Source organism: Electrophorus electricus, chromosome 11, assembly GCF_013358815.1.
Source record: "Electrophorus electricus isolate fEleEle1 chromosome 11, fEleEle1.pri, whole genome shotgun sequence".
NCBI lineage: Eukaryota > Metazoa > Chordata > Actinopteri > Gymnotiformes > Gymnotidae > Electrophorus > Electrophorus electricus.
The window spans coordinates 18,940,743-18,955,786 of NC_049545.1; the positions used below are offsets into that span (position 1 = coordinate 18,940,743).

A 15,044-nucleotide genomic window follows, 5' to 3' on the forward strand; every position below is an offset into this window, starting at 1 on the left:
GCTCTCAGGATTTCATCTCCGTACCCAACAACAGTCAGGGTACCATTGGTTATGACATGTATGGGTCCTGGAGGAGTTGGACTCCCTGTACAACATTAATGGGCTGCAGGTACCGCCTCATGGTACAGCAGTGACAAGAACGCTATCATAATGGAAAACTACAGTACTGTAGAGAAGAATCAGTCAGGACAGATAAGGAGAGTAAATGTCTGTGGCCACGACTTACAAAAACGTTCCCTTTTTGGGGACTGTCTTGCTTTTGCCTCTCCAGTGCGGTCAGGGAGAACTGTCACTTTCATTTGCAAGGGAAACTTATTCACAACCGCTTATGCTTCCTATCTGGACAGATTGGTAACCCTGACGTTTAATTGACTTGGTGTTATACCAAGGTGTGAAGGTGACTTGGTGTGAAGATTAAATGATCTGTTAATTCCTGAGCAGTATAATTTGACGGTCTGTGTCTTTAAGGAATACACACCGCACTTTCCTCGTGTACTCGCGTTCGCGCACCCGTGTTCATCACATCTGTGTGTAGTGCAACATCAACAGAGCAGGATGAATACGTTCACTATCATAGAAGTATTTTTTTTTCACAGTTGATCCTACTTAACCCTGGGATAAAACAGCGGATAAGAGAAGCATAGTTCTGTTCTGCAGTGATCGTATTGAAACTAAGTCGTACGCTGACGCTGGTAAGATTGTGCGGATTTTAAGTTGACATAAGTTGATAGAGCGAAAGCACGCTAGCTAGGCCGCAGTCTTTCGCGCATGTGTGCATTTAATAGCTATTTTAATGATGTCTGAACTGGCTTCTGGTTATTCGTAAGCTTTCGATATAAATATTTATAGAAACAAACGCTTAACCTGAACATTGAAACGTTGCTTCAGCAAAAAGTTTGCCAGATAACGCATCAGTCCTGCTTTACTAGCTAGCTACTCGTTTAGCTAGCTTGCTAACGAAGGTAACAATAACAAAGCTCTTGTTTGCCCTGACTTGAATAACAAGTCAAAACTGGACATGTGCTCGATTTTTTTTTGTTTCTGTGGATTGCGAAATAACACCAAAACAAGAAAAAAAAATCTGTGCGGTGTAGCTGGATAATATTATGTGCTAGCTAACCTAGCTAGTGACATCGTTCCCCTTCGCGAATATATCGCTAGTTAGCTAACCGCTAAGTTGCTTAGCGCTTCTTAAATTACTTGGGTGCATGTAGAATGCATAGCTAGAAAGCTAAAGAGCTTATTGATGATTATTCAGATGGGCGATAGATGGTTATATCGATTTCAGATTAATCTCACATGAAGTAAAATATTTGCATTTAGCTATGAACATGGCTGCATTTCTTTACAGCGAACTGGAATGCTGGTGATGGTTGCTGACTGTATCATTGGATTGTTTATAGGGTTTTGTAAGGGGTTAAATATACCAACAATTATATTTTAATTTGGATAATATTTAATATTATGTAATATTTGGATCCACGAGGGAGCATGTATTATGTTTTTTTGCATAGCCTGAATGGAACACAAACAGACCAGTTGTTAGACTGCTGTCTTGTGAAGCTACTTGAAATGGGTTTTGACAGATTTTATTCAGCCAGTCATGTCATTTCCCAGAGTATAAATAGCTGAACTGTGCAAACCATACTTTCCAGCTTGGTTTAGTTAGAACTGCATTGTACTGTTTTGCCTTTTAAAACCTGCTTATGTAGTCTTTGTTGATGTTTTTGAAAGGTTGTCTAAGGATTGTCTGACCATAATTTTCACAGATTTTATAATGTACTGACACATTTTGTAACCTGTAAAATGAGTCACTTGAAATATGCTGCTGATTGATGCTTGGTGACCTTGCATAATTGAATTGGAAAGTGATTACTGTAGATATGAACAATATACCGAGAGTACTTAAAGTCCAGTGTTGAAAAGATGTTTAAAATCTCCTCAGTACCTGAGGAGAGGACCTGTTTGCTAGTGCGAAAGAGGAGGTGGAGCCATTTGCAATGGCAGGAGGACGGAGAGGAGCGAACAGAACAACATACTGTCGCTCTCCACTGGGCAGTGAGACGGGCTCTGTCAACAATGGCAACCATTCGACCAGCTCACCTGTGACTGGCGTGAGGTCACGGACAAGGTGAGGCGTGTGTGTGTTTTTGTTTGTCTAGTATTTAGGCCTGCAGTCCTGATTCGACTGAATCTTTTTCTAGTGATGCTGTGACATAGGTGGAAAAGTCAGTGTTGCAATTTTTTGCATGTCTTTATTCTAAATGTGTATTTGCTGTATTATCTCCTTATTGTTTCTCCTAATTGAAAGGAGAGGTTGACTGAAAAGCTTATGGAGAGTTGCATATCAGAAGACAGTAATTGCCAAATAGCTTGTTTAAATCAGTTATGAAAACAGTTCAGTTTACAGATCACTGATTATGACTTGCTTGACAGGCTTTTTCTGGCACAAATTCTGACTGATGGAAATGGAATGCTTGCGGATCACATTCTGATCCCGACCTAATCAACTGGTTCAATCTTAGCATTTAGTCTCAGTCTCACCTTCATGCAGTGTTCCATAGTGGGTTTTGCAGTCAGCATCACTGATGAATGCACTTGGAAGAGCATACTACCTGATTGCTCTGATGCATCGCTTGGTAACAGGCAATCAAGGTAGCCTGACATCCTTCCCATCATTGAGAGTGAGGCCAGCTGATCTCTTAGGAAGCAGAAGCAGTGCTTTAGCTGGACAAGCCACTAGGGGGCGAGTGGTTTATTTGTTCACGTGTACTTCCATATGTGTTCTGCTTGAGCATAGACATAAACTTGTTTTGGTTCTATTTTACCTATGCAGTATGTCTTTTTAACCATTGCTACATGTTTAGCTGTATTTACAATTGATTCATAATGCTGGTGCCACGCACATGCCGTTAATCTGCATCTGTATTTGGGCGGCAGGAACGGCTCCGGGACCGGGATACCCAGCCCGCCTCTTGCCACACAGACGGTAGTACCGCTGAAGCACTGCAAGATTCCGGACCTCTCCGTGGACAAGAATGTCCTGTTTGAGCTGCACCTCTTCTTCTGCCATCTTGTAGCACTCTTTGTACACTACGTGAACATCTACAAGACGGTGTGGTGGTATCCGCCCTCACACCCGCCCTCGCACACCTCGCTGGTGAGTTGTGGGGTCACTGATGGCTTGTGATGGGGACGGGTGTGCCAAGCTGCCTGAGGGTATGTTGCCATTGGCGCTTGAGCCTGTCTGTACAGATCGATGCTGAAAGGTAAAATGTTTGTTAATTGTTATTGCAGAGTCTAATTTTGTAATTTTGAGCGCTCTGACAAATCTTGGAGGTTCCAGTTTAGTCTTCTGTGGGTGTTTTGGTTTGTCACCGTGCTCGCATCATATAACGAATGTTAATAATTTTGTTCAAAAACAGCACAAGCCAGCCTTTGACCATGTAACATCAAGTCACATTGCAATCAGAGTAGCATGTGTTTTAGATGTAAACAGTCCTCAGCTATAGGGTTGCTAAATCCTAAGAAACAAACTGGAATGTCTGTGAATGTTCGGCTTTGTATGCACATGCAGTCTTAAATGGCCAAATCTACAATATCCTGGCATTATATTCAATAGGGTGTTTTGCTGCTGGAAGAAATAATTGAAACATTTTAAAGTAGATTGTAAATGTGTGAATTTATTTGGAATTGATGATTGTGCAAAGTAAATCTGGTAAATGTAGATCACCTGCTAGTGCAGCTGTGTGCTAGCAAAACAGCAACACAGAGTCATGGATTGGATTCCCATGGGTCACATGTACTACCATACTGATGAATGTATCACTCAGGATAAGAGCATCTGCCAAATTCTGTTCTGTGAAATCCAGCACTAGGTCATGCATGTTGCACTTGATTCATTGGAATGATTTTTTTCCATGATGTGTTTTCGTTATCTTTTAAAATATCTGTGCAAAAATGTGTATGAAAGTCCTGGTAAATCTGACTATGTGGTTGTGTTTGTGTGTAAATTTCCAAATTTCTTCATTTTCCAGAACTTCCATCTAATTGATTATAACATGCTGGTGTTCACCATCATCGTGCTGGCTCGCAGACTGGTCGCGGCCATAGTGAAAGAGGTAACTTGCTCAGAGCATCTTCCACAAGCAATCATGAGAGGAGTGTTGGTATATACCTCTTTTTGAACTTCAAATGTTCATTTAAATTGGCTCTTCATCAGTGGAGCATAGCTTCTCATCAAGTCGGTACTAAACAAGTTAGAATTAAGAATAATTGACTATTCTTTCCCTGTCACTTACACTCATCTCCTCCTAACCCCCCCCCCCCCCCCCCACACACATTTACTCTCTCTCTCACTTCCTCTCTCTGTATGTAGGCATCTCAGAGTGGGAAGTTGTCCTTTCCTCACTCCATCTTCCTGGTGACAGCTCGCTTTGCTGTGCTGACCCTCACCGGCTGGAGCCTGTGCCGTTCTCTCATATACCTCTTCAGAACGTACTCAGTCCTCAGCTTGCTGTTCCTCTGCTACCCGTGGGTGCTCCGCCTCCCGATCCTCCCAGCCCAACCACAGCCATGATATTAAATAAAGACAACACTTCAAGTTCAAATGAACTATGACACCCCACGTTAAGCATATGTCTAGATCAAAAAGAGCCAGCGGTGAGTCACTGGGTTAGTTTAGTGCCAAAACCTGGATTGATCCATGGTCAGGATATTGGCTGAAATCTCATACTGGTGGCTGATTAATTTTTTTTATTTGACCACATGTGTCTTGCACATTTGGTTTGGGAAAAGAGATCTGGTTCTGTTTCTGGTTCTACTGCAGTCTATTTTTATGTAGGATAAGTGTACAATAGTTTTATTTATGAGTGACGCACTAGTGCGTCTTGCGTCTCAATGTGCTGTAAGTTTTCAGACCAGTGGAATGTTAATTCCGTTGACGTCGATGGTTTCTCTCTTCGTCAGGTTTGGAATGTACATTCCATTCTTCCGGCCCAGCTGTGACATGCGGAGAACGGGGCCCCTTTCCCCCATCACCACAGTCACCTCCAAGGAGGCAGGGGGCGACAGCGGGCGTGACTACCTCTCTGTACTGAAGGAGACGTGGAAGCAGCACACCAGCCAGCTGTATGCCACCCAGCCCATGCCCACGCACGCCTGCTGCCTCTCGCCAGACCTCATCCGCAAGGAGGTGGAGTTCTTGAAGATAGACTTCAACTGGCGCATGAAGGAGGTTCTGGTCAGCTCCATGCTGAGCGCGTACTACATTGCCTTCGTGCCCGTCTGGTTCGTGAAGGTGCGTGAAGGTGCGACAGTCATTGGGCCATGATTAAACCACTTGTATGTAATCGTCTGATGACTGAACCCTAGGTTCTCAGGCCTGTCCACAGAGACCCTCACCCAACCTTGCCTTGCCAGAACAGGTTACATGTTTTGGGTTCTGTTTTGGCTCTTCATACTCCTGAACCAAGTCAGCAAGAGCTGTGCAGCTTTTCATAATGCATGGCCCAGCTGAGGGTCGCAGAGGACTGGTTAGAGAACCTCTACCTGAAAGTGACAGTGTGTTGGGTGCTTTATAACTGGCAGTTCCTCTTTAAATCAGAGAAAATAGACTTCAGTTTTTTAAACTTCCGAAATGCATGTTTGTGTGTTTTTTGTTCAGTAGAAAGAGGTTCTTGGAGTCCTGCTATACTTTTGTGAATGAGTTGTTTGTTCATAGAGCACTCAGTATGTGGACAAGCGCTGGTCATGCGAGCTCTTCATCCTGGTGTCCGTCAGCACCTCTGTGATCCTCATGCGGCACCTGCTGCCACCGCGATACTGCGATCTGCTCCACAAGGCTGCGGCCCACCTGGGCTGCTGGCAGAAGGTGGACCCCTCGCTCTGCTCCAACGTCCTCCAGCACATGTGCGTTTCAAACCTGGGGGCCGGGGCCCGGAGGGTGGGGGGGGCTTATGCTGTGCTAACTTTAGTAGTCAGGAAAATACTGTATGGCTTTTTTTTCCACTGAAGAGCCAAATAGTTGCCATGGCTACAATGGTTACTGTCTGTTGTTCTGCTAAATAAGGACTCTGAAGCACCAGAGAAAATCTAGACTAGATGGTAGTTACTGCAAATGTTTCCCGCTTAACCAGCAAAACTGCTGGGGTTTTTTTTTTTGTTTTCTGTGTTTTGTTTTTGTTTTTTGCTTTCCTTTTTTTTTTTTTTTTGTCTTTGCTTGAGCTAGAAAGATACATTGACGTAAATGTCAAAATGTCAGTGACACCTACGTCTTTAAGCCATCCCTCCTAATATTTCTGCTGCACTGAGGTCATCTAACTGTGCTGATAGAACTGACCATGCTTGTAAGCAGCCCATGCCAGACTGCCACAGGTAGAAATGACACTGGGAACAGCTGTCCTCCTTGCTCCAAACCATTGGGGCCTGCAGTGGGAAAGAGTCCTGTGTCCTTGGGGCAGTTTGAGTGCTCTTTCCTGACTTGAGTTACCGGAATTAGCAGACCAAAGGATTTGAGGGTTACGTTGTTGTGTGCTTTACCACTTGCTGTTTTTTTGTTGTTGTTGTTGCTCACCCCTTTTGGTCTTCCTGTGTTTTCAGTATGGACAGAAGAATACATGTGGCCGCAGGGAAGTGTTGGTTAAACACAATAAAAATGTATTTAAAGCCATGGGGCACTATAACGTAGCGGTACCTTCAGATGTCTCACATTACCGCTTCTATGTAAGTAACCGCTGTGTACTTTGGAGTCCAGTAAATAAGTAGTTCTCTGCACCAGCCTTGAGACCCACTACCCCACACTGTTCCGTGCATTCCGTGACCCAGCACACACGATCCATCATCATATAGTCATTAAGCCCTTATTGAGCCAAATCAGTTGTGGGAGTTGAGGAAAAAATAAATTGAATACCCCTATAGTAAATGAACGTTTTTGGAAATGAGCATTACTGAGCACCACCACCGGACTATTGGGGTTATATGGACTGAAATGACTTCCTATAAAATGACTGCTCAGAATGTCCATCATGTGTGCTTCATGTTGGATAAAGTCACATTACTTGATTTACTGTTTACCACATTTGGTAAAAGGCTTTATAATGTATTCTAGAGACTCAAAAGGAGATGGTTCCCATCACCCCTATAGACATCAAGGCCCTTATTTATCAGAGCTGCAGTTGATCATTTCACTGATAATTTCATAACTCCACAGATTCAACATGCTTGTAGGATCATAATACAAATATGGTCACAATGCAGATATATTTTATTGTAATAGTTTAACAACCTAAGAATTGTTTCTGGTTAGATCAAAATGGTTATCAGTATTATCAGAGATCTTAGTCATGAAAAATCAGGAAATAATAATTGCACACATGGGTATCTTTGTACTAAAATGGTAGGCAATTCAATTTGATTACTGTCAACAAGAGTAATGTGTAAATGTCAACAGCATTTTGCAGACCCCTTTATTAATTAATAATCAGTCCTTTGCTAAGTACAGACAAATTAATTTTTTAAAATCTGGATTTGCTTCCTTCCATTCGTCTTCAATTTTGACTATGTGATGCTAGCCTTTTATTGGCTTACAACCACTCAACCTGCATGAATTAGGGCTTGTCTAATGCAGATATTATGTATATGATGAAGATCAGGGTGCGTTCTTTGCAAGTAATATGCAAATGCATCAGTGTGCCAGCATTTTGTTTTCAATGAGCTGAAGCTGATTCGTTAAATCTGCCCAAATCACAGTTCGTTTATAACTGAGAGTTTAGTGAATTGGACCTAGGGTAGTTAATTGTTCAGGGTGGTCAAATCTGCACCCTATTGTGCCTGTCTTTGATGAATAAGGACCTACATTTACATGGGCTCCATTAGTCTAAAATACATCATTTTAGTAAAAGCTTTATTCCATTAAGTCATGTAGCAGAAAGCAAATGAATGAGTGGCTAACGTCATTCTAAACCATGTTTTTACAATGGCCTTCCACAGAAGCCAAATGTAGCTATGTGAGAAGAACCATAGGCAGCTTCGTTTACAGACAGTAATGATATATATATGCAGTACCTCTTCCCTTATGACCACTGCCTTTTCTCCTACAGTTCTTCTTCAACAAACCTCTCCGAATATTGAACATCCTCATCATCTTGGAAGGAGCGATGATATTTTATCAACTGTATTCACTTATGTGTTCAGAAAAATGGTACCAGACAATATCATTAGCTCTCATACTCTTCAGTAACTACTATGCTTTTTTCAAACTCCTCAGAGACAGAATAGTGTTAGGGAAGGCCTATTCATACTCTGCATCCTCAGATCACAAAGTCAGTTAGAGGGAGCTTAAATATTTTTCTTTTTGTCAGCCATCACATTGGAGCAAAAGCTTGCATGAGAGGTTTTTATTTTTTTCTATAACTTTTTTGGCACTATGTTTATGTTCTGACCTGCAAGGAAATAAAAAAAATATTTTTGTATTTCTTCGTCTGGTTCTTTTGTGTAATGTTATTTGGACTTTTTGTGTTCGTTATCAGGCTCAACCTAATATTAGGTTCAGACAAACCTAATGCTTTTTAAAAATATGATATTGAATGGAGAAAGATAATACATTCGCTGGTTTTACAACCACTACCACCGGCCAACAAAGCACAGTTCCACTCCTTTCATCGACAGACGGCGATTTTATACGCTAGCTCAGAATTCAGTATTACTATTGTAAGTGAACTGAGGCGTTCTTCACTGTAATCGACTATCAAGTAGATATGCATAGTAAGCAGTTGTTAGAGACGTTCACATAAGGTGTAGGTTGATGAAGTTAGGTTGCGTCATGATTTCAGTGTCGTAAGTCGTGCACAGAAATTGTCCTGTCTCTTTAAATTAGAAGCGGCGCTCTTTTCTGTGGACGCGCTCCTCTGTTCTTAGACCGAGTACGCGAGAAATTATGTGGCGTAGGGGTTGCACAGGAGGTCAAATGAAACCGAGATTTTTGTTATGGACAAAATAAACCTGAGCCGCTCGACACTGAGCCCAGTCCTGCGTTTAGCTATCTGAACAAGACAGCAGGTGAGCAAATCGTTTTGTTAACCAGTTAAAATATGCGTGTGTGCATCCCTGTGTAACGTTAAATCCTCGCCAACAGTCTAGTTACAGGCAATGTTAGTTAGGACATCGCTGTATTTTTCCGTTACTACACACGATAAAATAATTGACGCGATATCTAGCTACGTAATTGTTTTTTGACCATCTCTTTTTTTTCTGCACGATAAATGGACGTTGTTGGAGGGGTCCAGTAATATCAATCGATATCCTAAATCCAGATTAATAATTGACAGTGTAGTCAGTCTGTCGGAGCGTGTAGCTGATGTGATATAGTGATAGTTAACGTTACGTTTAGGCCGTTTTTTGTGATCCTGATAGGTTAAAATGTATGCAATACAAAGACAAGTCACTGAACATTGAATGAAACTCGCTTCAGTTCACGGGTCTGATTTTTGTTCGATTCAGATTACCGTGAGAAGTGGAGCTATCCCTACAACAACTCGTGTTGGACTGGTTTTATCACTTTTGTAAGAAAATGTTTCTTCTAAACTGAGCAAATGTAAAACATCCAACATTCAGTCGAACCACGTTAGTTAAATTAGTCTACCCGAGTGACGAGTTAAACAGCCACAGATCTTAGAAACTAAGGCAGTTTAAATGAGGATTGATCGTCTATTTACGGCAGTCAGGTATCGGATACCTTATAGTCCCGGAGTGATCTGAACCTTCTGAAAATACTTATCAGCGAGACAAAGAGACATGAGCATTCAGATGGTCTTCTCGATACACGTCCAATGCAATAACGAAGAAATAGAGAAGTACCGTTAGCCAGATGTAGGGTTGAGAAATTATTCCATTATTTGACGAGGCGAAAATATATTAAACCCGACTTTCAGCTTTTCAGCATATTGCAAGATGGGGATAGGGACCGGTGCTGATGCAGATGTGAGCACTGCAGATCCGTTTCACGCAGATGTCAGCCGCGTTTTCAAACGCGACGGAAAATTAATTTAATTTCTTCCTCCTTTAAGATGCAGGTCGGTTAGTAGCAGTGAGTGGCTTTCAGAATAGCACTCAGCTCTCCTTGCGCTCGAAGCTGTGGACTATCAACGCATTTCTAAAGTGCAGATGACCTACGTGGAAATATCAATATAGCTGCCTCTGTCCGGACAGTGTGGGTCAGGAATCGCCTGTTTGATTCCATATTTGGTGTTGTTTTAACCTGTTTCATAAGGTGTGATTTCCTCTTTTGGGTTGTTTAGATTTGTGTACTAGTCAGTACACAAACCTTGGCGACAACTTCAGTGAACATAAATGTTGTTTTATCTGTTTGAGCACCGGCAGTTATTGGAGAGAACACCTCTGCTCTGCTTACTGACGGCCGGACAAAAGAATGGAGGACAAGAGGAAAAAGAGGAGCCCCAAGGTTTCCCTTCCCCAACCCCCACCACCTCCGGTCAACCCGCGCAAACTGCCTGTCCTGCCGGCCAGCAAGAGTGCCACATTCTCTTTGGGTTTCCCTCAGCCACCCTCCCCTAAACCGCGGGGCAAGCACAAGCGCTCCGTGGGAGCCTTGGGCATAGCCAAAGAAGTCCTGACAGTACCCACAGTCCCTCCAAAAGCCACTAGGTTTGTATCAGTCACCTCAGGGCTATTATACATGGGTGCACATATATACAGATGTATATTACAGCATATATGGTAGTAATAAAGCACAGAGGCTACAAATAATGCTCAAGGATGAGGCTATTCTTCTTCAAGCGACTAGAAGCTTGTAACATGAATCAGCAGTCAGTACAGAGGTCCTTCCAAGCCAGTAGGGGAGATGTGCTAGTCTCAAACACCCAGCAGCTGTCATGACCGTGTTCGTGTTTGTACACGTGGTGCTGATGACAGACCCCACCGTGAGAAGCCTCGAGCCCCACAGCCCACCGGCCCGAGCTGTGTAGCACCATCCTCCTCACCCCTCCAGCACACCTTCCTCACCGACGTCTCGGACGTGAGAGAGATGGAGGGCGGCCTCCTCAACCTGCTCAACGACTTCCACTCTGGGAAACTGCAGGCCTTCGGTGAGACGGGGTTGGGGGTGGGGTTTGATTGAGGGTGGGGGGATTGCCAAACCTCGCTGAGACACAGGCAGCAGGGAAGATCTGAGCCCAGTAATGTGAGCATGGGTAAAATGTGTGTGTGAGTGTGTGTGTGTGTGTGTGTGTGTGTGTTTCTATGAGTAAAACCAGTTGTAATTATTTAGCTGTTACTTTTTTCCAGTGCAGCTTCGGGCACTCAAGCCCCACGTTTTGCATGCGGGTGCGTGGGCGTGCACGTGTGCCCACGTGCGCCAGCGTGCGCCGCCCTTTCACCCATTCCACTGCGAGTTATACTGTGTATGACTATGTATGTGACAAACAAACCAAACTTGAAACTTGAAACTCCTCAGGTAAGGTGTGTTCGTTTGAGCAGCTGGAGCACGTGAGGGAGATGCAGGAGAAACTGGCTCGTCTGCACTTCAGCCTGGACAGCCATGTGGAGGAGCTGTCTGAGGACCAGAGGAAAAACGCATCTGACCGTAACCTGGAGCACCTGCTCAGCAACGTGAGAGATGCGCGCGCATGAACATGCACACCTGGAAAAGCAGAGGGATATAAACACATTTTGTTGTGTTATGCACTGCTCTCACGTGTACAGTTTAACAACCAATACACACATACTTCAGGTACAGCCAGTGCAGTGATTTTTGGACCTCTGTCACCCAAGAGTGTGTGGCTGCAGGCATGCCATAAATATTGAATATTTTCATTTTCTAAATTTTTATACAATAAATTTGATTTTCTCTGCTGAAAGGTGTGTGTACAGACAGGCTTCATCTTGCATTGCCAGCAATTTGGCAATTGGTTCCTAGCCTTTCGTGTGGAAATGTAGGTGGTGTGTGTGTTTTGGAATAACTTGCGTGTAGCAGACTGGTGTGAAAAGCGCCCTTCCATCTTATTAAAGACAAAAATAGCAAGGGTACTCAGTCACTACGGCAACAACAGATCAGATTCAGGTGTTGGACTTCAACACTTTCCTACCTTCTAGGGATGTGGCGTGTATGTGTGTGTGTGTGGGGGGGGGGGGGATCAAAAGAGCAGATCTCTGGTGAAGTTTAAGCAAATAACCTTTTTATTCACACTGCAAGAACTGTCTTTTATTCAGTAATTAAGCATTTGGGTTGCTACAGCTATTAAACTGAGCTATTAAATTTTAGCATTTAATCTCATTTAAACTGACCATTTTGGCCCTTTATTAAGTCATATTGATAGTCTGCTCTTCTCTGTCCCCACAGCTCGAAGAGCTGAGCAGCTCCATGTATCCTCTTTGGGTAGCTCATTTCAGGGTTTAACCACATTGGTTTTCAATCAGGGTAAATTGATGCCCTCCCTAGATTCTCTCTCAGTGGTGCAGATAAACAGACCCAACGTTCCTATCTTTCTCCAAGACTGAGGGCAGTTACAACTCATCACTGAACAGGTTTCTTCTGGAAGTTTTTTTAAAATTCAGAATTGGGCTTGAAAAAGGGAAAAGCTATGAGTCTCTTGATAAACAATATATATGTATATTAATGTATCAATGGCACAGTCTGTTAAGCAAAAATGGAAGGGAACAAGCCCAGTGCAAGAATACATATTAATTTTAATGTAATAATACATATTAATAATTAATAATACATACATATTAATTTTAACATAATTGTATGCATGTGCAGAGGGTTGTTGTTCTTAGAAAGATCCTTAATGCAGTTTTTCCAGACAGAAGTTACACCTGGCAGAGAATCAGGACTTGTTCAAGACCTCTGGGCCCTGAAAGGAAGCACAAACCAAACCCACCAAGCAGCATGACGGACTGCCTGGAGCTGCTGTTACCATGGCTACATCCCAACCGGCTATGCTAAAACCACAGCTACTATACCGAGCTTGCGGCCTGAACAAGAACCCACAGCGCACAATATCTGGCACAACGTCAAACGCCTTTCACGCTTAGACTTGCTGAGGGTTCTGGGGTTCACTCAGTTTGACTTCAAGTTTAGCCTTTGATAGTCTCTTAGCCTCTCGAGGCTGAAATATGTCCATTGGTACACTGTACATCATCACTGTTACAGTTTGACTATACTATACTATATGGAAGTGTGATGTACTGCATTACAGTGTGTAACAGGGCATTGCCATGATAGCTACAGGTGACTGAACTGTTACACTGTGATTGCATTTACATGCACTCAGTAATCCAATCATTTTTGAATTTCTGGAGTTGATATGATTATTTAACTGCTCATGTAAACAGCATACTCTGATTTCTTAGATTGGATTAAGGCCATCATTGTATGTCTTGAAATCCAATGAAGAGGTGGATTTCAGCTCAGTAATCAGATTTCTCAGTGCATGTAACCGCATACTTGTGATTTCTTGTGTGAAAATGTACCTGGATAGACAAAGCTGTATGTAAAAGTACACATTGTATATACAGAGAATTGATGCATTGTTACTCACTTACTCAACATATTACACTATAACTAATGATATAGTTACAGTGAAACAGTGATTTAACGTAACCAGACAAACTGATGGTTTCCCCTTTGGCCTGGTTTGTCATGTGCTTCTGATTAGGTTAATGTTCTGAAACACTTCTCGGTGCAAAGCTGTAAGTTATACGTAGACTTGCTCAGGACTACTGTAGACAGTTGAAATTTCTAAGGTGCCTCTCATAAATTTGTAGCAGAAAAAACATTTTGATGTAAACGCTTTGAAACAGCCTCCTGGAAGATACACTGAGGTTTACACCCAGGGATAGTACATTGATCTTGGTAGCAACCAATTGCTGACATGTATCAAGTTTTGTAGTACCACTATTTAATAAATATAGAGATAGAAACATGTTACCTGCTAGTCAGGACGCTAAAGCTGATGTGCATCCATTTTGAATGGCTTATTTATCAAAACTGTATCTGCATGTTGTGATGGTGTTTGGGAGATGCCCAGTTACAATCAGAACTAAGTTTCTAGTTTGACTACATCTCCTAGTAGCCTGTGGCAAAGTAAATTTTCAACAAGAGAAATGTAGCGTAGTGCAGTTGCTTGATCAAAGCTACTGGGTAGATTACATCTACATTGAACTCAGGTACTGTTTTGTTATAGCTTCTGCTGTTAATATTGATAGGCTGTAAACTTCAGAGAGCAAACAACTGCAAGATTAGCAGATTGTGAGGTAAGCAGTGAGTGTTCAAATTTTTAAGATATTGACTGTCAGCAAGTAAGATATTACTTTTTTTTTTTTTCTTGAATGAGCTGGGAAGTACTTTGGACATCTCAGAGGTCAATCTCCCCAGGAGAAGCTTGATACTGTGTTTTTCCTAGCCGAATCCCCAATATGAGGATCTTGGCATCAGGCACTATCACGTAGGCATGTTTTGGCCACAGCTTTTCTGTTTTGGATAAGGGTGAAACCCATAGTGCTCTAGACATTGCTGTGGAATTTGTGACTGTTGACATCAAGGCTGTAATTTTCAGTGTAATCATCAAGGTGAGGGGAGGTGCCTTCTGTTGTTTCTCATTGCCAAAGCAAATTGAAAACACAAAGCACAATGGGCCTGAGAAAGGCTACAGTTAAGACATTCAGCCAGTGTATCCTCATTAAATAGCCCATGGATCTAATCTTTTGTGTTTCTGCAGAATATGAGCTTCTATCATCTTATTTGGATGTTTCTCTCCATTTCAGCAAGTAATCAAAAGATGATAATTGCCTCAATTAAAAGAAAACAGATAAATAGTTCTGATTTAAGCCGACAGTTCTGATCCAAGCTTGCATTAAAGATGACTTAGGCCTAAACTCTATCCATTAAGGTCTTGTGCTTTGCAGTTTATTGCTTTCATAATTCCGTTTGTTTGTTTTGTGTGTGTGTGTGTGTATACACACACACACACACACACATATGCGCTCTGAGGACTCATAATAAAGTTAATGTAAGTGATTCTTTTGCA

The 15,044-nt window shown here is 42.4% G+C and overlaps 2 protein-coding genes across 7 annotated transcripts; both read left to right on the plus strand.

Annotated features, from left to right (window-relative positions):
• Positions 1-524: 524 nt before the first annotated feature.
• tmem39b (transmembrane protein 39B) lies at positions 525-8,471 on the plus strand. Its single transcript, XM_035531382.1, is given in 10 exon segments — positions 525-692; positions 1,946-2,131; positions 2,941-3,160; positions 4,038-4,121; positions 4,379-4,533; positions 4,969-5,299; positions 5,723-5,912; positions 6,601-6,632; positions 6,634-6,723; positions 8,100-8,471. Coding segments are annotated over 9 exon segments (1,464 nt in total). The 5' UTR covers positions 525-692; positions 1,946-2,000; the 3' UTR covers positions 8,331-8,471.
• A 415-nt stretch (positions 8,472-8,886) lies between these two features.
• ccdc28b (coiled-coil domain containing 28B) lies at positions 8,887-14,988 on the plus strand. Of its 6 annotated transcripts, XM_035531271.1 has the most exons (7): positions 8,887-9,057; positions 10,065-10,211; positions 10,378-10,662; positions 10,930-11,102; positions 11,471-11,625; positions 12,356-12,378; positions 12,823-14,988. In XM_035531271.1, exons 3-7 carry the CDS (start codon positions 10,427-10,429, stop codon positions 12,959-12,961), a joined length of 726 nt encoding a protein of 241 aa, XP_035387164.1. In that variant the 5' UTR covers positions 8,887-9,057; positions 10,065-10,211; positions 10,378-10,426; the 3' UTR covers positions 12,962-14,988. The 6 variants fall into 6 exon arrangements, with proteins under 6 accessions (XP_035387164.1, XP_035387162.1, XP_035387163.1 ...); XM_035531269.1 differs by lacking the exon at positions 10,065-10,211 and having other exon boundaries at positions 10,369-10,662; XM_035531270.1 differs by lacking the exon at positions 10,065-10,211.
• Positions 14,989-15,044: the final 56 nt, after the last annotated feature.